The sequence below is a fragment of the Phallusia mammillata genome, chromosome 1, assembly GCF_965637545.1.
Source record: "Phallusia mammillata chromosome 1, kaPhaMamm4.hap1.1, whole genome shotgun sequence".
Lineage (NCBI taxonomy): Eukaryota > Metazoa > Chordata > Ascidiacea > Phlebobranchia > Ascidiidae > Phallusia > Phallusia mammillata.
In genome coordinates this window covers 25678974-25705673 of record NC_137252.1, presented here as the reverse complement: position 1 = coordinate 25705673, position 26700 = coordinate 25678974, and the positions used below count along the sequence as shown (strand labels likewise).

Below are 26700 nucleotides of genomic sequence, written 5' to 3'. Positions count from 1 at the left end.
TCCGCAACCAATCCGAATGCGTTCAGACTTCAGAGAAGGGGCTGTTACGCAAACTTTTTTCCCTGTAGTGAACGTTGCACTCAGCGTATTTCGCACAAGTACTTCAATAGATAATCGCAGAAGATAAAGTATATATGTGTTTAAACTCATTTTTAATTGTCCTGTCTAACTCAACAGAAAAAGGGTAAAAAATCGAAAGCAATATTTAAAACCATGCCTAAAATCACAGTCAAGATACTACAAACGCTTCTCTTGTCGTGGTCACAGCGATGTATTGAATCGTTTAAACCAAATTTCAATTTTATTACAACACTATAAGCAATCATCTGCACACATTAACTGTTAATTGAGTGGCCAGAGAGGCCAGGCATGCAAATATTCTCCTCATCATGATCTGGTTGCTGTTGCCACATTCGAGTATAAACTCCATTCAGCCGAATCAAATCGATGTGTCTACATACAAACAAGTACATTTAAGTTATTTACAAAAACAACAAATCATTTTGTATTGAAGGGCTAACGTCGACCTCAAGTTAGTTTGTTTAATTTTTATCCTCGGTGGGCACACAGGGCCTGAATGCGTTGCGTTATACTCACAATCGGTTCGCCGTCGACCTTCTGTTTTTTTAAATACATTAGAACACTTTTTTTGAACTAGGGAGATGGTGACTAATTTCACACCATCCCATCAGATTTCACTGGGTTGGAGCAACGCCGCTTAAATTTCATTCTCAGGAAAACACAAGTGGCCGAGACAAGATTAAAACCCGCGAACGCAAAGCGGTTGCGCTAGCCGCTCGGTAATCTTTTTAATCTATGACCTACAGCAGGGGTCGGCAACCTTTTTTGCACTGCGGACCGGTTTTGGAAGTGAAATTTTATCGCGGACCGGTCTTCAAAAAACTACAAATATTAGCAATAAAAACGCTTAAATTAGTTTATCATCCCCGGGATACATGGGCAAAATGTTTTATAGCATTTAACTTGAAAAATTATACGGACCGGTAACGAACTCCTCGCGGACCGGTACCGGGCCGTGGACCGGCGGTTGCCGACCACTGACCTACAGTACAGGTTATTTATATCCTTGATAAAACAGTTTAGAATTCAGTACTACGCATCAAATATTGTGTTGCCAGGCATGTTTCGTAAAATTTCCTTCTTGCTTAACAACGTAAACAAATCACCCTACGTTTCGACGTCTCATTCGGGGCGTCTTCATCAGGCCATAATGTCAGCTAACCAACACATCAGTTCATAGCTATTTCACATGTTCCGGGTATTTATTGTCGTTTAGTGTTGTCGCAAAATGGTAATTTTGACATGGTAAGTTAAAGCGGGAGCCATGATTCCACCCCGACTAAAACATTGAAGGCTAGAATTCCTAACACAACGTCAGTCACAACTACAACCAGGAATCTGAAAAATACGTACTTGCCGCTTTCGACAATTTCTCCTTGATGAATTACTAGTATGCGGTCACAATCAACAGCCATAGATAAGTTGTGAGTTGCTATCAGTACAGTATGTTTCTTGTCACTGTATGTTTCTTTAATTGAACGGAGTATCTTTGCTGCGGCAATATTGTCAAGATTGGAGGTAGGCTGCAAAAACATGGCAATTGAAATTGTTCATTTTTTATGCATACTGAAACAAGAACCAAAAAGAAATCTTGCAACACTTAGCCAAACCAACTACCACGGACGGGCCTTAAGGAATGTCAAATAAACATCGCATTTTTTCATTGCAAACATTACAGATTGACCGGAACCTGCTTACATTAGATAAGCAAAAGTTTTTAAGTCCAGGTAAAAATCATCTTTTACTTTGTCGATACCTGGCAAATTTCGTCATTTACACGTACTTCTTCTAACAATATATTCGTAATTATTTTCGTCACAACTTTTTTGAACAAAAAAGTTTCATAAAGATATGGACGTAGTAGATTTCAATAAAGTGAAAGTAAAGGACTAACGCAGTGGAAAGTTTTTTTAACTAGGAAGTAACTTCTGCACCCCGCAGACTGTATCTACTCGAAATCGCGTCCTACCTCATCAAATATAAGAATGTTTGCATCTTTTGTGATAGTGCGCGCGATGACAAGTCGCTGCCTTTCTTCCCTAGTTAACATTTGTCCCCTCTCACCAACATATGTCAAATATTGGTCGGGCATGTCCAAAATACGATCGTGAATGTCAACCAATTTGGCAGCATCAGTAACTTTGTCATCAGTTGTACTCATTCCATATGTAATGTTGGTCCTTGTATAAATATATATGTCCAATAAAGCTAATTATACAAAAACAGCAGGTTATGTAATGTTTCCTACATAACATCACCACTGAAAAGGTCACAATCTTGTGGCACCAGACCAATGATGTCACGCAGTGAATTTTGCTGCACATCTTTGATGTTAGACCCATTTAGTTCAATGGTTCCAGAGTTTGGATCGAAAAATCTAAGTAGAAGTCGAATGATTGTGGTTTTACCTGATCCAGGAGCTCCAACCTAAAAGCAGCCGAAAACAGTATCAATGGCGAAACAACGCAACCGTCCACAAGGTTATGTGTTATAATCATCCCTTGGTCAATTGCGATTCCCCTCATTGTAGGAAAAGGGCTTCAAGGCAGCGGTGTCCAATTTTTTTTAATGGGGGCCAGTTTTTATCAGGTGAAGACGGCCACTGGCCAACGTTTTTTTGCGAAGTTTTTAACCGGAGAGTTAAAACAAAAATATACGACTACAAAAATGTACTTTTCTTTCCAAAGCTGCTAACAAACGCAGCAGAGTAATCAGCACTGGTTGGAAATAAATGTGTTTTGTTTCCCAAACATTTCAATCGAATCTTCAACTGAGGTAACAATTTGAAACTACAACCGCGGGCTACGTGAAACGCCAACGCAGGCCGAGCTTCGGACACCCCTGATTTTAAAAGTTTAACAGTTGACAGAGGATATGATCCGTAAGAGACACTTACATACTAAAGCAAATGTTAATATACCACACAACTAAAACAAATCATATACCTACCAACGCAACTCGTTGTCCCGCATTGATTGTAAAATTAACATGATTCAGAATAGGTTTTAGATGTAAATAACTAAAACAAACATCATTAAAGTGAATAGACGTTGTGCCAGAGTTAAGTTTCACAGCATCTTTCTTGTCTCTCAAATCAATTTTCTGCAACATAATCATTATTTAGCTAGTAAAGTTTCAATCTGAAAGTTACTTTTCAAACATTTCATATCTATTTACAAACCTCATTGAACAAATCCAGAATGTTTTCCAAGTCAATAAATTTCATTTGAATTTCCATGTAATCATTTCCAAGAGAGGTAAGTGGCTTATACAACTGGGCAATGTATGTTTCACACAATATAAAATCACCAATCTATCAGTGTGTTTTCACACAAAATGATAAGATTTTTCCATGGTTAAATGACCCTTTGTAAATCTTTTTATGTACTTGGCTGATAACATTTTTACATGGTTAAATAGCTCTTTTGTAAAAATTTGTATGTACTCGGGTGTATAAAATATTACTTAGAAAACAGTACTTGTAATGCAATTTACTACAGATGCACAACACATGTTCAGCTCTTATATAGTTCTGGACTTAATGGCAAATGTTTTGTTGCATAACAGAGCAAAACTATTTTTAGTACACAATCCAAGTAAGTGTGTAAACATAATGGGGTACTGAACCAGAGTAACTGCAAAATTTTGACATGCATCTGTTTAAATTGTGTACCTGCAATTTTCCATCCAAAACATATTTTCCACACAACAGTGTACCGCCAATCAAACCAGCATATTTAACTAAAGTTTGCACAACATGCAATAGTGACAATGACCATAGCTTGAAAAATTCTGACACCTGTAAGTTACAAAAAATGTCAATGCTTTAGGGTAGCCTAAATGTCGTTTAAATTGCCAGAATAGTATCAAAAATGAAGTATATTATAATTTTTTGTTCTTACCTGAAAATCCAGTACAGCTGACTGAAATTTTAGTGCTTCAAATTCTTCTGAGGAAAAACATTTAACCTAATGTGAAAATTCCACTTTAAAAATGATAGTACAAAGTTAGTTATTAAAAAAAACTTACTGTTTTAAAGTTAAGTAGAGAATCATAAGCAATATGTTTTGCTTTGTTATCTTTAAGATTCATGACTCGTTGAAATTTAGTTTTCCACTCTATCATCCACACAGTTGCAACTATCAAAACAAAGAAAAATAAATACTTTGGTAAATACCTAAAAAGATTAAAGGTGTTTTGCTTACCTGTATATGAAGTAATCCAAACAAACAACAGTAAACCAAACCAACCATTAAAACTCCTTGTAAAATATACTATTGCAATCACACAATCACAAAATGCAGGTATTAATTTAAATAATATGTCTTGAAGCAGTTTGTCAATACTGGTTACTCCACGCTGCATTGATTCCATTACTTCACCGATCTTGCAGTTTAGATGCCATTTTGTAGACAGCAAATGTAAATGTCGGAAAAGTGTTACCTGATTTGAAACAAGTTAATAAATACTAACATGAGTATATATATATATTTGCTGTTCAAATACACTCCAAACTCTACCTGAATGGTCCTTTTGCTATACAGTGATACTTTGATTGTAAGAAATTCTCGAAGGACAAATAAAAGTCCAAAAGGAACAGAAGTTTCTTGTAAACATTTAATGCACACATACACAGCTGTTTCCTTCCAAAAGTTCTCCCAATATGTTTGATTTGACAATGCATTCACTAAAAAATCACATTGAAACTTCATGTTATACCTAAGCATAAAATCATTCATTTGTTATATATTTAATGAAGCATATACTAAGTTTGTACCATTAATGGCCATGTTTATACCGTGCAACTTTTCATCATTGCAAGTTTTTGTTTGTACAGTTTACTGTGTCACTAATGGTTACATACCTTTAAATAGAAACATGTATTTTGTGACCCACCTAAGTTTTTGTAATATATTGGGACATATAAGTTAACTATCCTTCCAGAAACCAGTAAACCGACACATGCTAACAATTGAAGTTGCAAAATTATGTTTTTTGTTGGCCACATAAAAGGAAATAACATATAAATCTGAAAAAAATGAAAGTCATTTATACAACACCTCATAAAATTGCTTTATACACACCTTTCTGCAAAAATCCTCCCAAGTTGATGATGTTCCATAACCATACTTTTTGAAACATTATCACTGAAGTGTGTCCATAAAATAATTAGATTACGTAGTAACAGCATAAATTTAAAAAGTGTTGTCATGGTTTACTACAATTTCCTTCACATTATATTTAGAATTAAAATAGGTAAAATGATTTTACCTGTCTTGGTAAGTTTGAACAAGTCTTTTATACTTCAAGTAAATAGACTTTGGATGGAAAAAAAATGGTAAAGAAATAACACAATGTTATGCTGAGTCTACAGCACCAGAATCCCAAATTTACCTGCAAGTATATTAGTTACATACCTTCAACTTTAAAAAAGAAAAGTTATTTTGTTTACCCGAGATACCAATGTTGTATCAATAAACCACCACGTTCTACTATTCCATGAAATAATGCACAAAACTTCCAAAAGCAGAAAAAACAGACCAAATCATGATTGCATTTTTGTTCTGCAACTTTGGTGGGCAGGTCTTTGCTTCCATAAACAAGAGCCACATACAACCCAAAGTTGCAAGTATCCTGAAACGTAAGAACTATCAACTTTGGTCAGTGCATAAAATATACAGAAAAAGCTTGGTTGGATTTTTACCGTGAGCACACAGACAGAATTTCTACTCCAGAAACACTTTTCCAACGCAAAAACAATTGCACTTCTCGCGACTGTTTCACAAACTAACATAACAAGCAAACCAATCTGAAATTTAAACAACTTTGATGTGGATTGTTGATGGTGCAAGAAGTTTAAGTGCCTACAGAAAAAAAATCTGTTTGTTTCGGCGGGAAATTTTGCAAACTAAGCATAGAAATCACTTCATGTCAAAAAGATACTTCATTTTTTAATTTTTTTATCCCATGTCATATTTATCTTGTATGTTTTTTAAAAAATAATAATAATTTAATAGCAAGCAAACCTTGTGCGTTTAAGTATTTTGTAGAACGTTGCAATACCCAATACAATCATCATGAAAGATGCAAAAGAATCATAAAAGCAATTCGAAAGTCCGCTGTGCTGCCACACTGGCCAAATAGGATAATTGCATTTGCAGAATGCAAATTGCGCACATTGTGGCGTTGATCCATTTGTATGAAATTCCATTTTTTTAGTTTAGCTTATTCCAAGCTATATAGGCAAGGCAATAGCTTGCCAACCTATACTAGAAAAAAGTAGTTTTATGCAGCTAAAAATTTAAGGTAAAAACAATAAAACATATGTGAGACCTTATTTGGGTTTGTTACCAAGTTTACATTTAAAGAATGTCGTTTCTGTGCAAACAGACCACAAAGTATTACAGTCAACTTTGAACGAAAAAGCAGCACTTTATCAGCCACATGCCATAGAGCAGAGCGTCAATTCCCGTGACCTGATCAGTAAATGTTTTAGGGTGCAGTTTTTGGAACAGCCACCAACCCATCTACTGGACATGTATGAAAGTGGGCAAGCAAGATAGGGGCTAAACTCAATATTTAAAACATGACTTTACCGTACATTAAATAACAAATAATTCTTTTCATTCATGTATGCAAATTGCGCTGTCATTTTTACCAGTGTTTCGCCATTGTTTTACAACGTTTTCGTCTTACGTCTGTAGAGGTCACGTGCTTTCAAAACTACCGTTATGACACTTTAGTTTGGCTAAGCATTAAGTAATCGAAAATTTTAACTTTGCAAGCATGACTTTTCGTTCAATGGAAATTATATGCTGCTTTTGCGACATATGGTATTGAGCGGTGTAAGGTGTAACTTTACTGTTTCATGTGTTCTCATAATTCTGTAAATGTTGAAGTACAGTATCGTTGTTCTCAAACCGGGTGTTTCGAAATAGTGTTTCGAAATAGTTGTGCAATCCATTGCAGGCATGCTGCATATCTTTGCAAGAGCTTAACTTAAAACAAACTAATAACTGATGTGAGTAAAGGAAGGTACTGTTCTGGAATAATCGCACGAAAAAGGAGCATCAGTTTAAAAGCCAATGTTTTATTGTTGATCTTTCTCTTTTCCACCGTTTACTTTCCTTGAGATAAACGAGACTTGATGTGTGTTGCGTAACCAGAATAAAAGACAAGAACTAAATTGATCTTTTGTGGATCATGTCGGCTCTATGCAGCAAGCGTTAAGAATCGTAATAATGAACTTACTCGCTACTGCAGACGACCGATAGGAACCACGAAAAGCAGAAGAAACAATAAGCTTCCGAATAAAGAATAACATAGCCCAGAAAGCTCGGCCGACGCAGGAGAATATTTCCAAACCAATAGTCAGTCCAGGGCTTTGTTAGACTCCGCACGTCCTTATCTGCGTTTTTGTCCCCGCCACAGATTGCTTTTGCTGTGTGTTTTGACTGTGTTAACAGCACGTGCAACTCAAACTGACCGTCAACAGGTTTTTACTACTCGTGTTATTGCTTTACGGTTTAACTTGCGTACAATTCTTTAGCGCTGTTTGTTTTTATATACTGGTGATGCCTATTACTCAGGTGAAATGTATATATACATTTAAACATAAAAAAAAACGGTGGTTGACTTCAGACTCGTTAAAGTTTTCAGTCTGTTAGGACGGCAACCTTTTTTGCACTGCGGACCGTTTTTGAAACTAAAATTTTATCGCGGACCGGTCTTCAAAAGACTACAAATATTTAGCAATAAAAACGCTTAAATTAGTTTATCATCCCCGGGATACATGGGCAAAATGTTTTATAGCATTTAACCTACAAAATTCTACGGCCCGGTAACGAACTCCTCGCGGTCCGGCACCGGGCCGCGGACCGGCGGTTGCCGACCACTGTGTTATGATATGCGACATGTTGTCTCCATCTCTAGTACTGAGTCTCTGGTGATGTTTTTTGCATATTAAGTGTAGTTCTTTTACGTATTTCGAAAAATCACATGACACGACAATTACTCACGTTTGTTATCAATGAAGCATTGTACTAAATGCCACGAATAAGATTTTTCGATAGGATTAGTATCGACCGTTTTATCTTGTATCGCAGACACAGTTCAAAAAGTTCACGCTTAGTAATGGGATAAAGAAGGTAGAGTATTCTGTACGAACCTATGATTGACGAATTTGCCTTTGGCCGATACAGCCACCTTTCTCTTTAATGCTAAACTTTTTACGAAATCACAAACACCAGCTATTACCTCTATGTATACTTTCTTTAACGTCTTTCATTTTGTAGTTTATCTAATTTATCCCTGCTAGTGCTTAGTCAAACATTGTGCTCTGGACCAATCCTGTAAGCTTAACATAAAGTACGTTTGCAGCGATTAACCCACACAGCACCTTGATGATAAACAGAGAATACCGCAGCACGGGGGCAAAGTGCAAACCAAACACAACGTAATCTGATTTTGGAGTTAGTTACACATTATGTTTACCTGAATTAAAACAGCAATTTAAATCAAGAATTGACAATGGCATTTTAAGGAGAAATATTTATTCCGAAGTTTTTACATGGTTTTTACATGTTTTCGGACGAGTTCGTCACCGGGCAGTATACTTTTTCAAATAAATGCTTCAAAACATTTTGCTCATTTATCCCGGGAATGAATAACTGATTTAGGCGTTTTCATTTCTAAATATTTGTAATTTCACGAAGGCCGGTCCGCGATGAATTTTCAGTTTCAAAAACGGTCCGCAGGAGAAAAAAAGTTTGCCGACCCCTGGTTTAGCCTACTTCTGAAAAACAGTGTTTTACATCATGCAATAGCAATCAATATAATGGTTCTTCGAAGTCAGTTTTTTCTTCTTCTTAAAGCCCTCATTAAAAATGTTTGTGGCAAGCTCATACGTAGTTGTGTTGTGAAAAAAGAAACACAATAATTAAAATCAGCGATTTATAGCTGTGAGTGTGTGTGAAATACGTTAATGCTATTATAAATACTGGGGCGTTCATGGAATATTATGGTTTAAGGTTCAAATTTGAGACCCCTCATACCTCAAGTGTGCATTGAATTTCAAATCGCATATGTTGTTGGATAAATTAAAAGCGTAGAGCGCAAAATGCCATGTGTTATAGCAACCGCCAAAGCGTTTGAACTGGCAATTGCATGTCATTGGGTATACCGTTTCGGGGATAATGTTGAACGGTGAAACACTAAAATTTCCATGCAAATATAGCAATGGCATCGTGCATATCAGGTCGTTATCAGAAAGTGATAACAGCAGTCATCTCTTGTCGGCTTGCATCACAAAGTCTTTTAGTAGGTGACTCAATAACTCAACATGCCATATAATCAATAATTAATGATTTCGTGTAGCAGACTTATAGTATCAAATTGGCAGAAAATTTTTTCTTGTCTAGAGTTTGCTGATGTAGCCTTTATTTTGGTCATGTATGCCCTATATTGATCCAGCAGCTACACAACTCCAACTAATGTATTCTAACCAACAAACTTTGAAATCAGCGAGTTGTAGGAATATATCGATTTCTAAAATGGCAGTGCTTTATGCGGTGTGAAAAAATGCTGTAAGTTTGGCGTGAGGCTAACAGCAACAAAATGAGCACAGGTCAAAAACGTTAGTTCTTTTTTAGCTGGCAGGTAGTTTCGCAAAGTCATTTTGGCCACACCAAGGCACCTGTCAATTAAAATTGGCTTTGAAAAATATTCATAGTGAATTTGGTGGAAGGTAGTCAACACGCAGGGTCAATCAGTTATTAAACGCGCGTTTAACGCTTTAGTTTTTAACGAACAGATTATATATCCATCTTTTACCAGGGATTGTAAAATGTAGGTTATACTTATAGCTACAAATGTGACAGGTTTAGTCGTTAATAACAGTGGTGAAAAAAGAGAGTCTTTTCGTTGAAGGAATTATTCCCGAAACGGCGTTTCAGTAAGTCTCAAGTCAAAGATAGTGTATAACAATGATCGTATGTTTCAAAAATCCAGCATAAAACATCAGGATATTCTTTATAATACAGTGGTTCCCAACCCTTTTTGTACTAATTCCCCCATGGTTGGTATAACCACTGTCATAATATCCCCATGATGTCCACAATATTTTATCTTAGTAATGTTTATATGTTACGCAGTCTTTGCGCGTTATTTCATCTCATTGGTTCGCATAGGTCAGGGGTGTCCAAACTGCGGCCCGCGGGCCAAATGCGGCCCCCGACGGCATTTTAAGTGGCCGCGGCTGTTTTTTTTTAATTGTCTTGCGTATGGCCCGCCATAGTTTGGAACTTTGGATTAAGTTTTTGGGTTTTGGCGACGCTACATCACGCAAAAGCTTTCCATGGAACTTCATTTACCGGTAAAAAGGAAGGTGCTGACTCAACAAAATCACAAAATTTCCTTAAATCCTGTAAATTTGTGTCTTAATTCTGAAATAACGTTGGCCCGCGGGCGTGATTACCTGGTAAAATTTGGCCCCCGTTAAAAAGTTTGGACACCCCTGGCATAGGTGAAAAAATGATTGAAATTTGACTTGACCATAATCTTTACAAATACCGGATCGTTTAGTGTGTAATTATCAAAAAGCGCAGTTGGAATGTAAACCAGCCAGATTGTGGTTTACAATTTCGTTCGTGAAAGGATTCTCGTGTCAGAAAGTTTTTAAGTCAACGTCAAGTGAATTAGTGTCATTTGTCCATTTGCGCAACAAATTTTCACTCGAAGTGTGCATCTTCAGCAAATTAAAAAAGCGTCAAAAATCTACAACAAAATTTGTTTTATAGCTTTGGCAAAATAGTTAGAACCCACGATAGGTCATATCTCGCTTTTACAAATTTAGATTTTTTGTTGAAAAAGCTTTGCAAAAAGTATTATTCGCATGTTTGTGTAAAAACGTTTGTTGCGTTTGAGCAAAAAGTATTTTACTTGACCCCGAAATCTAAACCGTTTATCATAAAAAATTTAACTAATCTAAAATTAAAAACAGTAATTGGTAAACACGGTAGGAAATCAAATTAGGTGAGTAAAGATTTTAATTATTGAGTATTTTGCAGATCGATTTCGGTTGGGTTTACGACACTAACGTCACTGTACCAATAATAAATTAATGCCGAAAATTAACGCAGGTTATACCGAGTTCAATTCGTGATAGTCAAAAAATGAGATTTACGCTATGTGACTGGTTAAAATTTGCTATAAATGTACAAGTATAAAATTGTTGTAAAAAATAGAAATATATTGGTTTTTTTTATATATATATTTTACGATTATAGTATTGGTTACACATTTTCACGAGTTAGCGGAGGCAAGTTAGCAGATATACCTTTTCGTATCAATGGTGAAAGCCGTTTTAAAAAAAGGGTTGTTGCCGCTAAGAATCTCCACATAAAAATATGGCGCATATCGACTAAAATACAATAAGTTCTATTACAAAAACGCACCTATTACATTGCATAAGAAGTCTAAGAAACATGGTACCGTTATCTGCTGGTTTCTGCTTTCAAATACGATTGTTTAAATTTCAGCCATTAATTACTTTTTGTATAATGTGATTTTCCCTTGACAATAATTCCATTTGGCGTGCAACAACTTTGTTGTGGTGTCACCTACTTTCCATACAAGCAGTGACCTTAACACCCAAATGCTTGTTAAATATTTATGATTTTAAAACTAGGCCATACTATCAACCACATTCTCGCCACACTTTTAAAGTTAATCATACGTCTTGGTGTAAAACCTTGCACTCGGTGGATCGTGGTTTTCCAAAAGATACGTTTTAAAAAGACAACCTGCTAAAATAAATGCTGAAAAAATCCATCAGTAATTTTTGTATTTTTTTGTCTTCAGTAAACTACAAAAAAAGAAAGTCTGAAAAAAGAAGTACAAAAAATGTGGTGGATCAGTTGCCTGTGTACTTACCTTGCTTACCAAATCGCGGTGATACATGCTTGCGGAGAAATAAGCCCGGAAGAATTTTCTCACTCGTTTTCACTGGTCTACCACTCGGCAACAAACAAAACCAGAGCAAGCAATGCGTACAATCCACAGAGGAACTCATTTCTTGTTTACATGATGAATTTGGCATACAACCAAACATCAAAAAAGCAAAAGAATTGCACCACGAAGACACTGTGTGCTATTTCTAAATATCACACACTCGTTTGTGAATACTTTTGCAACCACAGGCTAGAAATTCGAAACGACAGTTCCAGTCGCTATAAGCAAATTCCTCAACTGCAGTGCATCCTTGAAAATGTGGCAAGTAAAACCAACAACGTCCAACTAATGGAGTTTGTCGTTGAAGATATGACGTTTTGTCCAGTGTTTGTTATTCCATATTGGACTACAACAAACAGAGAAATTTGTGAGACGTTTTGTAAAAGTTCGTCACTGATATTCGAGCACATGAGTGGATGTTGCATCGTTGCATTTTACCTTCACGTTATTTTTGACGTTTGTCTGTCGCTCTACATCTGTACGGTAAACAGCTTCATTTTGATGTTTCATTACAAGACGACGCATCTACAATCAATATGCGGGTACAGTTTTGAGCCTTTTCTCTTCAACGCCATATTAGCTTGTTTTAATAGTGTAACTATGTATTTTTTTGTTCCAAACGCAGTGAATCGAGTCTCAAGTTAAGTGAGGCGTTACAGTTTGTTGTTTATTTATCAAAGTCATCCAACCAACTCGAGCCTAAAAGTTTAGATTGTTATTGATATCTCAATCTATTGATTTACCCAATGGATATTGCCGATGATTCTTAACTGTTTATGACGTCACCGTTTACATTGTTAGGCTAATTGGTGTCCCTCCTTTATTTGGCGACATTTTCAAGCAATAACCTTGTGAAGTCTTGCAACTGGACGCGTATGTCTATCATACCCGAGATAAAACCTTTTTGGTCTCCAAAATCATAGGCTATATTAAATACATACGTCGATTGTAACAAAACTGTAAATTAGCATAAGTCTAATATGCAAAGTAAGGTGCAGTAGGACTGTATCGGAGAAAATTGGACATGTCAATTCGTTTGCACAAAAGGTCTTGACTTTTACATTTTTTACAGGCGATTTGTTGTATCTTTGGCTGTGGCCGATTTAACAGTTGGAACAGTGATCGTGCCTTTCGTTGTATTCACATTTAGCAAGAAGTACACCAGTCCAGTCGGAAAGCCATATCAAACAAACTTGTTTGGTGCAAATGTCATCGGTTTTCTTACTGCACTTTCACTAGCAGCATCCCTTCTAACCCTATTGTGTTCAGCAGCCTTCAGGTTTGTTTCGTTACGTCTTTTAATCTTGTTTTTTTTTTCAACTTAATAATCGATTCACAAGCTAAACTGTTAAGCTATTGACAACACTGCAATACAAAACTTGCGCGAATGGTAAGGTTTAGCCTACCTGTGAAATAGAAACTGAAATTAATTTATTGGCAGTGGTGGGATTCAGCCGTTTCGCACCGGTTTTATAGAACAGTCTCACAAAATTTTATGAGATCAGCGAACCGGTTACTGTCAATAGAATTTTGCCTCTTATCGATTTTTAATATCCTACTGAAAAATATGATTTTTGTGATAGAACCGTCTAACAAAAAATTTCAAGCCTACCACTGTTTATTGGTAGGCTATAGCAACATTTTAATTTGGCATGCATATTTTGACTTTTGTGGTAAAGTTGGTTTAATAAGTTAATCTTTGCTTCAAAACCAGCTGTCAAGTAAATGTTTTTTTCAGATACGTTGCAGTGGCCAAACCTGAAATCTACTCGTCTCAGCGGAATCACTTTAAAAGGCTTGCGAAGCAGTGCATCATCTGTTGCTGGCTTGTCGCATCTGCCATTGGTTTTGGACCAATAGTTCTCCCATTTGATGAATACTACGTTCACGCTATGGGAATGACATTGTCTCGGAAAATGGACAAGCTTTTTCTGTATCAAGGTATTCTACTAAGTAGCTTGATAGTTTTGTGGGGAATAAGCGGCGCAACGTACTTAGCTTTCAAGCGTAAACAAAGCGCCGTGATCAATAACTGCACGGCAATAACTGGAAAACGTTATGAATCACCTTACCGACGAAGAGAGAAGTCTGTTGCCAAAGTGTTAACTTTTATATTTTTGGCTTTTACTATCTGCTGCCTTCCCCTTATCATAACTCAGTCTTTTTCGACACTTAAAAGCATCTCGCTTTACCAGTATCCGGAAGATTTTGATTCGACTACTAACATGGTGTGGAACATATGTATGTTTTTCGCTTCTCGGTTCGTCTGTCTTAATTCGGCCGTTAACGGTATGGTTTTGTTTTTTAATCACCGAAAGTTTAGATGTTTTGTGAAAAGCTTTAAAGTTATTGGACATCAACGTTGATTTGTAATGTTGCAAAGCCGCATTCGACAGCTTTGTACCGTATTTTTCAATAAAAAACAACCAAAAAACATATATAACACAGTGTTTTGTACAATTTGGGTGAAAATTGCGAACAAAACAATGTATCAACAAACCTATTTGGCGTATGTATATTCGCTTGTAAGAGTTTGTTTGTATGTGTACCAAACAACGGTAATATAACAGAAAAAATCGCGAGAAGCCCCGCTAACGTTAACGGTTATTTACATGAAAAACGGCTTGGCTCTCCTCTGGTTGGACTTCTCAACTATGGAGATATGTTTTTCGGGACTGTTGCCAGATTCCGATTTCGACCGATGATGCTTTTTCGGTTTGTCATCTTTTGTCGATTTCTGTTTGTATAATTATCATTTTGAGGAAGTTAATAAATGACGCTCTCCATTTTGCAACAACTTTAACACACACACACACACGGGTGGTGCAAAGTTTTGCTGTGAACAGTTTAGCATGCTGTAAGTGGAAAACATGCAAAAAAGAATTACTAAAAACGTAAGTGCTTTTACATCTGTCTCTTGTCCAGCTGTTTTAGTGATGAAATACAAATGCTGCTAGTCGCACCAACAACACAACAACGCTTTGGGTCAAGCAGTTATCCTTATCCCTAACATCTCCACAAGTGCAGACCAATTCGAATAAAACTGCTTTACTGTAGTGCGAACCTTTGACTTTAATTCACGGTGTTTGGCATCGGCGTCAGATCTGCGTCGTTTGGGCAAAGAGCCTCCGTTATATGGCGTGTTCCCCTCGCTATGACGTGGTCTCTTGTGATTGGCTGAATTGCGTTCATTCACCGTCGAGCCTAGGGATCGATTTCGACTGGAAAGCAATGTACATGTAAACATTAACTTTATTTAAACTTACAAAACTAAGCTTATTGCAAAGGATCAAGTGAGATTAAAAGACTTAGCAGTTGCAGCATGTTGAAAGATACACAACTTTTTAAAATAAAACTAAAAAAACAGTTAGTCAGTAAAGAGTAGCCTATCACCTGTGGTTTTTGTTTCGATCTGAATTCAAAATGGTATGATGGTGAATAACTTCACCTTGCCGTGGTGCATCATCATATGTTCTGCAAAACAGATTAATTTAACAAACAAAGTTATTTATAATGTACTAATAAATTTAGGGAAAAGGCTGTTTTATAATCCTAACAGTTTTGGTCCTTTGCGGTTGGATAGTATTTTCGAACATATTTAGTAAAAAAGCTAAGTACAATCACATTAAGGAGTCAAAGTAAAACAGTCACGTAAATAATAATCACCACAAACCATAATTAAGCATTCGACCTGTTTAATGGTGGATTTATTACAAGCCGATGGCAATAAATTTTTGTTTCACCACTTGGATGATAAACTAAAACAAACAAACAAATGTCATGGTTTTAAAGTTTACCAACCGTTAAGAACGATCATAAAAAATTAGAAATGAAGACACACATTACCTGCGCAATATAATTACAGCCCGTCGTTGCTTGATGTCTTGTGGACGAATACAATGCGTGATTGAGTCAGCTGCATATCCTCTGTAACATACAAGCATTAAACACTATTGTTACATACATACATACACACACACACACACACACACACACCAGCACCGATACATAGCTACAGTTCGACACTTCATATTCATTATTCAATGAAAAAACACTTCAAACCTAATGCTTGTGGCAACTCCACGCTTGATTGGTAAACACACAACTGGCTCTGAAACACGGATTGGCTTGAAGGAAAATCGGCAACCAAATGACAGGGCTGCTGTACTGAAGAAGGACACACTACAAAAATGTATGCAACATTAAAATATATTTATGTAAGCTGTTGCTGCCAGGTATAATATTGACTTGATCGAGTACTACGCACATTCAGTGTTATTTTCCCTAATGAAATTTGCCAGAACCTTAAAAGGTGATTAAAATATTTTACCGAAAGCTGTATATTACAGTTCTGTGTCTATCAAAATAACTCAGTGACAATCAAAGGTTTGGAAGAATATTTTTACATTGATATTACACCATATAGCCACCTAACCCAACACTCAAATGAACTGCGGACTACCATATCACATTTCAACTTAAAAGGTGTTTCATACCTTAATGAATTTTTTTTCAATTTAATTCTTTGTCGAATTTTTCTACTGTTGCTGCTAGTCTGTAGTATACTTGTGAATTATCCACCTGACAATTGGACGCTCAAATATATGCACAGGATCAATGTGTGAGACAATACACCCTCCAGGATAGTAATCATTGATCACAGCCGATGTCACCCACTTTTTCTTGATCATTCCAGCATCTTCTAAAGGTCTACAAAATAAGTCTGTGTTATGCCTAAAAGCAGTTGAAGAGCCTGGACAAGTCACATATTTAAAAAAAATAGGTACACAACACATTTGTTCAGAGTCACATTTTACTCTTTCAAAAAGATATAAGGTAACATACAGAATCATTAGTTTGCTTAAAAATTGAAGACTTACTTGACAAGAAGTTTGTTTATCCAACTAGGAATGGCATCAACTACGCCCTTCTGGTACAATCTTTCTTGACCTGGTCCTTTTTGATCCATTTGTTTTCCATAAGTATAACCCTAACATATCATAAGCAAGCTGTATTATGTTGCTTTCATCAAGAAGTTCACAACTAGATTTCATAGTTAATTTTTTATGCATGACATACCTCTCCGAAAAAGTATTTAACACGTAATGGTGCCCTGTCAACAGTGTGTTCCTTGTACATATTGTTTTCACCATTTCTTACCACCTCATTAATGCACTCTTCTATTTTAGTACATTCTTCATCATTAAATAGTTGCTTTTGTTGTATTCCTGTCGTTTAAATTTTGTAAATGGAACTTTATTTAGATTTTAAAATGGTTACAAACATCAGCCACTGAACATTTCGAAATAAACACCCAATCGGTTTTACCTCAGAATTACGAATTCAGTTCCTTACAATTAAGCAAAACAATTTTTGTGTAAATGTCATAAAGTGATGAAGTTTTTGCCAACATGTAATTAACCAGACTTGTATGTTAGCAGTATATAGTTGAAGTCTGTAATGCTTGCCCTGAGTTTGAAGCAAACTAAACAAAAAAGGATTGCTGTACAGTCTATATAACATATAACTGCTGAAATTTAAGAATGAATTAAAGTTTCAGGATTTAACATATATATATATTTATCCCGTGCAAGACTACAATCGAAACTGCTTAGGTTAAAAAATAAATAAAACGCTGTTTTACCTGTGCATACTTCTTTGATTTCACTCTCCGATCCATGTGAAACATATACAGTATCATCTCGAGAATGGCTTCTTCGTTTCTGTTTATACTTATCATAGCCTTGTGATTTCACAACAGACAAAACATCTATATCATATTTGTCATCAGGCATTCTTCTGTTTATTTGTGTTCCCACCCCATAATTTTATGTGCAAGGGATTGGAATCCTGCATAAAAAGAGCTCAAAATTAGGCATAAACCAGTACAATCCTCTATTCACAAATGATCCCAGTTATGAATTTATGTTCATCTTATGAATGTAAGGAGTAACATTTGTCAATTTCAAAGAGCTGCGTTAAATTTTTAAGGCCAGCGCACATCGAATATTGTTTGGTTGGAATTTTTTCGGTTTTGGGTTGTCGGTTATGACTTTTCATTTGCGTATTAGGTGCCGATTCTGATTTGCTAGAAGCTCGAGTGATGGCTCATTTTAAAGGTATAGTTGTCGAGAATAACATATGTAAATTTCACAGGGCAGCGGTGAATTTTAGGGCCAGCGCACATCGCATATTGTTTGGGTGGATTTTGGATATTATTTACGAATTATTAACCGCGAATTTGGCAAAGCCAACTTGTTGCTAGAAGCTCGACTGATGGCTTATTTTAAAGGTATGAATGTAAGGAGTAACATTTGTCAATTTCAAAGAGCTGCGTTAAATTTTAAGGTCAGCGCACATCGAATATTGTTTGGGTGAAATTTTTTCGGTTTTGGGTTGTCGGTTATGAATTTTCATTTGCGTATTAGGTGCCGACTCCGATTTGCTAGAAGCTCGAGTGATGGCTCATTTTAAAGGTATAGTTGTCGAGAATAACATATGTAAATTTCACAGGGCAGCAGTGAATTTTAAGGCCAGCGCACATCGACTACTTTTTGGGTTGATTTTGGATATTATTTATAAATTATTAACCGCGAATTTGGCAAAGCCAACTTGTTGCTAGAAGCTCGAGTGATGGCTTATTTAAAAGGTATGAATGTAAGGAGTAACATTTGTCAATTTCAAAGAGCTGAGTTAAATTTTAAGGCCAGTGCACATTGAATATGATTTTGGTGAATATGGCATATTGTTATTAATATTTGGACACGATTCCGATTTGCTAGAACATTGTGTTTGGACTTATTTTAAAGCATGTGTTCAGGAGAAAACTTTGCAATACATTGTATGGAGCACCCCTGGCGTTATGACGTTCATATCGTTGAATATTAATTTCAAAATACGCGTATTAATAACTGAAAAATATTTTTTTCTCGAAAGTTTGTGCGCTGAAAAGCTTTAAAAGCGTAGAATATTGTGTGCAAATTTCAGTATCGCATCTTTTTTAGTTTTAGCGTTAAGCGATTGGGCGCTGGCTTCTCTCTGGTAAAAAAACTTAAAGATATTGGTGCAAATGAATGTTTTCTATTGTCATATTATATAGAAAAAACTTTGTAATAAGCTAATAAGCTTCTTTAATATGTTCATTTGCTTCCGAATGATATGATTTTAAGCTTCCGATAACCTATAGCAAACTCGTAACAACCAGCAAACACCTGTGAATCCAAAAGGAAATAATGATGACATCTTGACATGAAATAACAGCGTCATTCTGCCAGAATAATTCATTCAGAATACGGAACAGTACACACGAAATGTAAGGTAACATAACAAAATAAAAAATACAAACAAAAATTCATAAACAGTCGCACTTATTAAATTGTTCTGTGAGTTAACTTTCAATCAGAAGGCTATCATGTTATAGTGAAGAGCTTACTCTTTCATTTCCAATTGACATTACGAGGTAGCATTGGCGCGTTTTTTCAGCAGAACGTTTTCCCTGAGACACCTTTTCCCATTTGCGATCGCAAACCAAATTTCGAAGTGAGAAAATGCGCTAAAATCGGACATAAACAACCGCGATTAATTAAGTGTTCCTTATTTTGTTATGGTACCTTACATTTCGTGTGTACGGTTCCGTATTCTGAATGAATTATTCTGGCAGAATGACGCTGGTCATGAAATCCCTTGTTTGCGATCACTTCCGCTAACAGTGCTAACGATTTTTACTCATGCTTTTTTAAATCCTTATTTCAAAATGTAATTTCAGGTTATAAGTTTAGCGAAAAAAAAAAGATTTTGAACACATAAATAAATTTAGAAATCGCCGCTTCAACCTGAAATAAAAAGAAAAGTTTTTCATTAATTCATTCCGTCACGGTTTAGTGCATATAAGTTTCTTCAGCATTTTGATATAGTAGTTCGCTACTGTCCATAGATACTACATGTATGTAGTATCTATGGTGCACAATCAAGCCAAATCTGTCGGACATTGTCGCCACATGTTTTGAATTAACCAGAAGGCTGAAAAGGCTAAATTGCAGTCCTGTAGATACAATATCAGCAAAAAGGTGCAACACTTCTACTCACTGAAGCGGGACGTTGTTTAAAATTCTACCCATCCAAATAGTCACGTGACTACACTATGGTCTCATCACGTTCTACCAGCCAAACACTTGACTGAACAAGCTTGTCTAACCCTAAGGGCAAGTGGAATTCCATCTTCAATTAGGTTTTTGTACTTTTGAAACTTGAACTTGCTGCTTAGTTGTACAGAAACGATGCAAACAATATATATAGTACACAAAAATCCTCTTCAACAGCATAGCTTTAATAAAAAGACTATATTGAACTTTTTTCTCAATGATTTTACTAATAAAAGTAAAAATATACATTTTTATTGTCATTTTTAAAAAGAATTTAAGCGAAACATTTCAAGCTCCAGAAAAAAGTTTATTGTAATTGGGCAAAGGGTTTTTAATTCCAATTCTTGCTAATTGTAGTCGAACATCGTCGATTGTAGCATCTACAAGTTTTTTAACTTCGATTGACACTAGATCAAAATTAAATTTAACCTTCTTTCTTTTGTTAAAGCCGGTAAGTTCCTGACTAAGACACGATAAGCGTTGATGTAAATCTGGGGGGCGTTGTCCAATGGGGAGAAATCGTACCATTTTCTCGATTTCTTTGAGTGGATCTTTCACAAGATCTTCATAATATACAATAAGAAATGGTTTATTTTCCATTAGAACCCTCTCTACGTGGTTTCGCCATCGCTGGGATCCTTGTCTTAGGTTGTCATCTAAAACTGCATTAACACAAAGAGGGTTAAACCGTTAAGATTTTGATTTAAACAACTGATCCTCCTGTGTTGCTGCCTTATTTATTTGCACGTTCCTTGAACTTATCGTTTCAGAAATGGAAAAATAAAGAAAACTTTTTTTTAACAAAACGTTTATCGGTAGGCTATTTTGTTGTAAAATTTCTACAAACCTATTATGATTTATCTTATTAACCGAACAATATAGAAAAAAAACCGCATTAAATGTTATTTACCGCTCAGAATTTTATCGAAGTCAACGGTTCCGGTGTGGCCTTTATGACGACGCTGTATGTTTGCTAGGATGGCGTCGTATGGGTTTCTGATCACCTCAATAGTTTGATGAAACTTCGTTCTCTTGTAAAATATGTGATCCTTAACAATCGGGCAGTTGGTGGATATGAGTTGATTTTGCGATTCACACAGAAAACCTGCATTACAATATCTTGTTTTTCAAATTTCCGCACGATTAATCGTAAAAAAGAAACTTGCTTGTTGTAAGTTACAGTTAAAAGCAGTATTTTGCAAAAGTTCAAATTTTTGTTTCTATGTCTACTTATCTTATTTAGTAATTAGCTGTTAATACTGCCTTTAAAATATGTTTTGGAATATCTTAGGCGAAAGTCTAAATGTAGAATTACTGTACCTAATTGGTCATTTATTTGTACCTGATTTTAATAGGGAAGAATCCGTGTAAACGCTTCCTGTGTAAAACCCGGTGGCCTTTTCCAAAAGATATCTGGTCCAAGTATTACCAGATCCTGGAAACGACGATAAAGTCGTTATCCTCATGGTCCCCGACGGCAGAAGTTGAACGCTACATCTCCTATCTTCCACTAAAGTCCTATATATCGGAGTGGCGTTCGCATAGCATGATGGGGCAGCATGTGTCAAGTTAAACCTGCAGAAAAAAATATAAACTACATGCAGATTATAACAAAAACTGATTACTGGCCAATCTTCTTTCACAGCATACGAGGCAGGCTTACGGTGCTTGTTGACCGGGCGATTCGTTATGACGTCTTTAATAGGCCTGACATATTATGTTTTTAGAATATCTGTGCCTTGATCGTTGCATGGACGCTTCAGGGCTAATTTTAGTTATGAAGCCTTTATGAATTCATGTTCGTCTTAACCTACATTAGACATCAAGTATGTTAAGTCTTTAAAGTATGCTTTCATTTAGCTAGAAACTTCCAGAAACATGGGAAATAAAACTTCAAATGGCCAAAAGTGTTTTGTGTGGATTGGATTTATGAAGTTATATTGGCAAGAAATAGATTGAAAAAGAAGTTGCAAAAGATACTTGTTGACTTACTTGTCAGTCATTTTTCCGCAACGGCACGTGATCCAGTCAAAGGCCGCTATTGGTTCTAACAGGCTTCCACACTTTAACAGACAATTATCCAACGAATTTGCCTCAACTGTTTTAAATCCCGCGTTGCTCAACGGCTTGTGAAAGCAACCAAGTCGCCTTGTTTCCACAAAATCATCAGGAAAAGGCACTGAAATGTGGCCAAAAGTTTTAAAATAATGAACTATTGCACAAAGCAAAAAGTGTGGAGCAGGTACATTAGTTTAACTGCAATTTAACATGTGAATTTCATACTTCTGTTAACAGATGGACTGTTTGTAAAAAAAACAGTTGTTATTCACTTCACAGAGTTTACTTTATTTCGCACTTTATTTCCTAGTCACTTGTGTTTGCTATTGGTCTATCAAAAGGGAAAGTTTAAAAATGTTACAGGCTGCTTACAAAGCAAAAGCATAATTAATGCTGGTTTGTTTGGGAGTTGTTTCTCTTTCAGCACAATATAAAAGCGTTCCTTTAATTGCTCCTTTGGGTGCGTGTTTTTACCAACAAACCAACCTTTTACGCATTGCACAACTCTGTACAAACTTGCAACATGGATTCCGCCACATTTCTTGTTAGATTGTAGTGGACATGCTATGTTGCAACTTTTTGAGCTGATGTTACGTATTTCAATATACTTGTTCGCACTGCAGATGCAATAGCGGCCTCTGGCAACTGCTGCGAAACTAAAACACAACACTTGTTATAGCAAATTTAAGTGTGGCTTATATCGCAGAATCTAATACAACCCCAGCGACAAATTGGAGCTTCATTGTTTAATAAGTCAAAATTTTGTGGCAGTCACACTTACTTAACGCGGTCATTTGATATGTGCTTAATTTTTATTTTAATGCAAACTTAAAGAGTAAAGTGAATATTACATTTCCGCAGAAAAACGTTTAGCACAGGGGTGTACAACCCGCGGCCCGCGGGCCACAATCCGGCCCGTCAAGCCGTTTAGTGTGGCCCTCAACAACACTCTGAGCCAGAGCAAGTAAAAATGCACATTTTAGCAAAAAATCCCAGCTAGTTTTTGGTAAATCTCCTAAGTTGCTATACGTAACAACTAACAAGAATAAGCTAAATCAGCGCATGGAACTTAATTCACCCAGACCTATGGTCTTATATTCGCACTTGCTTGTGCGTATCTATACCGAATGTGACGTAATACACCTCTTTGTCTATAGTAAACAATTACTTTGTTGTGAAAGGAAGTGTTGTGACGATTTTAAAGTTCAGTTTAAAAGCAAAAAAAAAAAAACGCAGGGGTGTGGAAATAATATCGACATGATATTATAATGCTAGCTGCACCAACAGGAGGGTAAAAAACGTGTAAATACGTTACATGAAAAAAATTGTGTGGCCCTCGCTTGATGTCCGAAATTGGTTATGTGGCCCACTGACGAAAAAGACTGCACACCCTTGGTTTAGCACATCTAAGTTGTAAATCGCGGTCGGGTTTTGCCCGAATGCTTAAACTACAAATCTTTAGCGCGTTTAGCCATTATCCACTAATCGTGTACTTTACCATTTTGCGCTCAATAAAGTTTAAATTTACTCGAGTCGAGTTGATCATGTTAAATCGACTAAAAAAAATTATCGGTACATCACAAAACGTCATCAAAACAAAGCAGAGGGTAAATTCAAACTTTCTTCACTTTAGTCTAAAACAGGGGTCATCAAACTTTTTTGACTGCGGGCCGGATAAATTTAATGATGGTTAGCGCGGGCCGCATAGTTTGCACGCCCCAGCGCCGTCTTTCCAAACTTAGCCCTTGAGGCGATTTTTATTGGGGGGGCAAGAGATGGTCTTTCTAGAATCCTATTTTAAATCTGGTAATGCGACCGTTAAATTGTATAGTTGGTCTCATCTTACGAGCAATGCTTGTATATTACGTCACAAGTAACAAAATAAGGCAATTATTTGCGCACAATTAACACTTGTAGTCTTGTTTGTGACGTAACAAACCGGTTTGGATCAATCTTGGGCATTGTAATTTTATAAAACTATAGGTAATATCAATTCTACATATCGCGACAGGAAAACTTTCGTAAGGAGTAGATTAATTTTTGAATGTTACAAAGTTATCAATACGATTTGGCAAACCAAAAATGTGTTCGCGGGCCGGATCAAATGACCTCGCGGGCCGGATCCGGCCCGCGGGCCGTAGTTTGGTGACCCCTGGTCTAAAACGCAGCAAATAGGTCCACTACCTTACAGCGTTTCGAAACAGAGTTGTAAACAGGGTCGAAACCGACCCTAACCGGAGCCTGAATTTTTACTCTGTGTCAAATGACTATCAGGTCAGGACCTAATGTATCGAGCACTTTTGCAACTCTGTCAATGTTATAAACCGATATCAACTGTATAACTGCATAAACTTCATCTTGCATGGACGTACCCTGAATCACAGGCGGCGTAACATTCCTCCAAGCTTGAAATTTCTCTCATCTTACTGGCAGGTACTGATTTTTTGAATGCAAAGCAACCCAAGTCAAACACTGGAACAAAAAATGTTTTAAATCGAAATTAAGACTCTCAAAGTTATTTAAATGTTTGAGTACAATTGACAAGTTGAGATGTTAGTTTTACCTTCGCATTCATGACTTTTCATTGGTGACTTTTCATAACTGTAATGCAGAACAACAATTAGTTCGATTGTCAACTTGGATTTTAATTAGTGTCATCGTAATTTGACATTAAAAAATTAGATTTGTTTTTTAACAGTGTTGCTAAATAAATATATAAAATATTCTATTTATTTATGTGGAGTTTAGCTGTGAACATTCGTGTTTACCTGTGCTGAAAAGAGTTAAAACCATTGATTCGATTTGATTCTATGTTTGGATATTGTCTTAGCGCATTTGGAGTCAAGTTGCTTGTCAAAATCAGTGATGTTCCGGACGTTCTAAATAAGTAAATATTCGCTAGTAAAGTTTATTTTACGTTTGTTATCCATGCAGTGGTGCTTGATAAACGATTGATAATATTTATTTACCTGATTGTTTGAGAAAATCCTCTAGTGTTTTTAGAAGTAACTGATGTATGGTGATAATTAGGATGATTAAATCTGAAAAAAGGATTTGGAGTTAAACTCACTATCAGTGTGTTCACTCCGTGGATCGAAACGTTTTGATTTAAAAGGCATTAAAAATTCTGAACTTCGAACTCTATATTTTCAGTAACATTTAATTTTTCTCATTTTAATACAAGTTAATGTTGACAAAGTTTTCATTACTTCCGTCGTGCCCACAAAACACATTAAATGTTTCTATTTCTGGGACGTGTTTTGACTTTGTAAGATCACTTTTGCTCACAGGACCCAATACGATATTTCCGAGACCCCAAGCAGGCAAATGTTGGTAACCACATAGTGGTAGCATTAGATAAGTAAGCCGAGAAGCTAAAGCTATTGTTGTGATATTTAGCCTATATAAAGCAGTGGTCGACAAGGGCCGTATATTTTTTCAGTTAAATGCTTTAAAACGTTTTGCCATGTATTCCGGGGGTGATAAACTAACTTAGTCGTTTTCATTGCTGAATATTTGTAGTTTTTTGAAGGCCAGTCCGCGATACAATTTCAGTTTCAAAAACTGTCCGAATGGCAAACAAAGATTCCCGATCCCTGCTATAGAGGACGACTAACAAAAAAAAACGACTTAGCGGTACATTTAGTTTTACGTCATCACTAAAAATTCGTTTGTAAACAGTTTCTGAGGTATCACCTTACCCTTGATGCTTAATCATGTTCTTAAACTCTTGAGGTTATATACACGTGACCTATACCAAAATGTCAGAAAAGTGATAGCTAGATTGAGTCACAATTTTCACTACATAATAGTCTGCTGCTTGAAATAACAAAATTTTGACGCCTGTTCTCCAACAATATCTGGTGAACTGCGGTTGCGCAATTATACCTCAACTTAATACGAGCTCTCACATTCATAAAGTTGTTATAAGAAACTAACCTGTTTATTGACAACTTGACATTCAAATGAAGAAAAAAACCAGCGATTACCATAGCTGCCACAAGAAACAGTCTTTTAGAGTGCAATCTCATCATAAAAGTTCTTAATTTGCTGGTGGTCGAATCCCGCTTAAACTGCTTTGAAAATAAGGTACAACAGCTGTTAGTGCTGTTCATGGCTCCAGTAATGCACAAAATGTGACGAAGCGTGACGACATCGCCTATTGTTAGTTAATATACACTGTGTTCTGAATCTGCCGATGAATTGCTTCCGAAGTACGATATCACCGGAACAGCTTTGGTTCACATTAGTAAGCCTGGTCATTTGGCTGAATCAATTGGTTCATTGGGTTTATTTACGCATATAGTTTTAACGTACTTTGATGTCATAAGCTTCAGCACCTTGAGGGGACAACAATACATAACAGCCAACAAATAGATAGAAAAATGTGATAACGTAAAATACACGCGAC

The 26700-nt window shown here is 36.2% G+C and overlaps 4 protein-coding genes across 6 annotated transcripts; 1 reads left to right on the top strand and 3 right to left on the bottom strand.

The window, feature by feature from the left end:
* Positions 1–282: 282 nt before the first annotated feature.
* Positions 283–5957, bottom strand: LOC145224591 (ATP-binding cassette sub-family B member 6-like). 3 transcript variants are annotated; one of them, XM_080091144.1, is made up of 15 exons: positions 5786–5957; positions 5534–5715; positions 5353–5475; positions 5166–5228; positions 4602–4768; positions 4287–4524; positions 4111–4220; positions 3984–4049; positions 3755–3880; positions 3263–3394; positions 3031–3183; positions 2330–2508; positions 2051–2261; positions 1435–1604; positions 283–453 (listed from the first exon to the last, which is right to left on the bottom strand). In XM_080091144.1, the coding sequence occupies exons 4-15, from the start codon at positions 5221–5223 to the stop codon at positions 336–338; spliced, it is 1728 nt and encodes a 575-aa protein (XP_079947270.1). In that variant the 5' UTR covers positions 5224–5228; positions 5353–5475; positions 5534–5715; positions 5786–5957; the 3' UTR covers positions 283–335. The 3 variants fall into 3 exon arrangements, with proteins under 3 accessions (XP_079947270.1, XP_079947260.1, XP_079947264.1); XM_080091134.1 differs by lacking the exons at positions 5353–5475; positions 5534–5715; positions 5786–5957 and adding an exon at positions 4978–5110 and having other exon boundaries at positions 5166–5216; XM_080091138.1 differs by lacking the exons at positions 5353–5475; positions 5534–5715; positions 5786–5957 and adding an exon at positions 4978–5110 and having other exon boundaries at positions 3263–3355; positions 5166–5216.
* Positions 5958–13070: 7113 nt separating this feature from the next.
* Positions 13071–14456, top strand: LOC145209608 (adenosine receptor A2a-like). Its single transcript, XM_080079932.1, has 3 exons — positions 13071–13077; positions 13138–13369; positions 13829–14456. Exons 1-3 carry the CDS (start codon positions 13071–13073, stop codon positions 14454–14456), a joined length of 867 nt encoding a protein of 288 aa, XP_079936058.1.
* A 65-nt stretch (positions 14457–14521) lies between these two features.
* LOC145237753 (RNA demethylase ALKBH5-like) lies at positions 14522–19375 on the bottom strand. The gene is made up of 10 exons (XM_080100736.1): positions 19302–19375; positions 17735–17940; positions 17170–17318; positions 16971–17080; positions 16672–16800; positions 16153–16272; positions 15937–16017; positions 15484–15564; positions 15155–15311; positions 14522–14827 (listed from the first exon to the last, which is right to left on the bottom strand). The coding sequence occupies exons 2-10, from the start codon at positions 17883–17885 to the stop codon at positions 14699–14701; spliced, it is 1107 nt and encodes a 368-aa protein (XP_079956862.1). The 5' UTR covers positions 17886–17940; positions 19302–19375; the 3' UTR covers positions 14522–14698.
* A 1092-nt stretch (positions 19376–20467) lies between these two features.
* On the bottom strand, positions 20468–26427 carry LOC145229649 (sialate:O-sulfotransferase 2-like). The gene is made up of 10 exons (XM_080094987.1): positions 26229–26427; positions 25259–25330; positions 25058–25168; positions 24853–24890; positions 24662–24761; positions 22776–22945; positions 22224–22410; positions 21574–21806; positions 21142–21336; positions 20468–20893 (listed from the first exon to the last, which is right to left on the bottom strand). The coding sequence occupies exons 1-10, from the start codon at positions 26402–26404 to the stop codon at positions 20520–20522; spliced, it is 1656 nt and encodes a 551-aa protein (XP_079951113.1). The 5' UTR covers positions 26405–26427; the 3' UTR covers positions 20468–20519.
* Between the last annotated feature and the right edge of the window lie 273 nt (positions 26428–26700).

Excerpts from the sequence above, each read along its gene's own strand:
- LOC145224591 (XM_080091134.1), bottom strand. The coding sequence starts at position 5,104 with ATGTTATTTCCTTTTATGTGGCCAACAAAAAACATAATTTTGCAACTT. Across the intron at positions 4,525-4,601 it reads ATAGCAAAAGGACCATTCAG|GTAACACTTTTCCGACATTT; the intron begins GTAGAGTTTGGA and ends GTTTCAAATCAG. Across the intron at positions 4,221-4,286 it reads TTGGATTACTTCATATACAG|TTGCAACTGTGTGGATGATA; the intron begins GTAAGCAAAACA and ends TTGTTTTGATAG.
- LOC145209608 (XM_080079932.1), top strand. Across the intron at positions 13,370-13,828 it reads TTGTGTTCAGCAGCCTTCAG|ATACGTTGCAGTGGCCAAAC; the intron begins GTTTGTTTCGTT and ends TGTTTTTTTCAG.
- LOC145237753 (XM_080100736.1), bottom strand. The coding sequence starts at position 17,885 with ATGCCTGATGACAAATATGATATAGATGTTTTGTCTGTTGTGAAATCA. Across the intron at positions 17,319-17,734 it reads AATCAAAGAAGTATGCACAG|GAATACAACAAAAGCAACTA; the intron begins GTAAAACAGCGT and ends TTTAAACGACAG. Across the intron at positions 16,273-16,671 it reads TTTGAGCGTCCAATTGTCAG|TGTGTCCTTCTTCAGTACAG; the intron begins GTGGATAATTCA and ends ACATTTTTGTAG.
- LOC145229649 (XM_080094987.1), bottom strand. The coding sequence starts at position 26,404 with ATGAACAGCACTAACAGCTGTTGTACCTTATTTTCAAAGCAGTTTAAG. Across the intron at positions 22,411-22,775 it reads AGTTGTGCAATGCGTAAAAG|TGCCTTTTCCTGATGATTTT; the intron begins GTTGGTTTGTTG and ends GCCACATTTCAG. Across the intron at positions 21,807-22,223 it reads TGCGGAAAAATGACTGACAA|GTTTAACTTGACACATGCTG; the intron begins GTAAGTCAACAA and ends TTTTTTCTGCAG.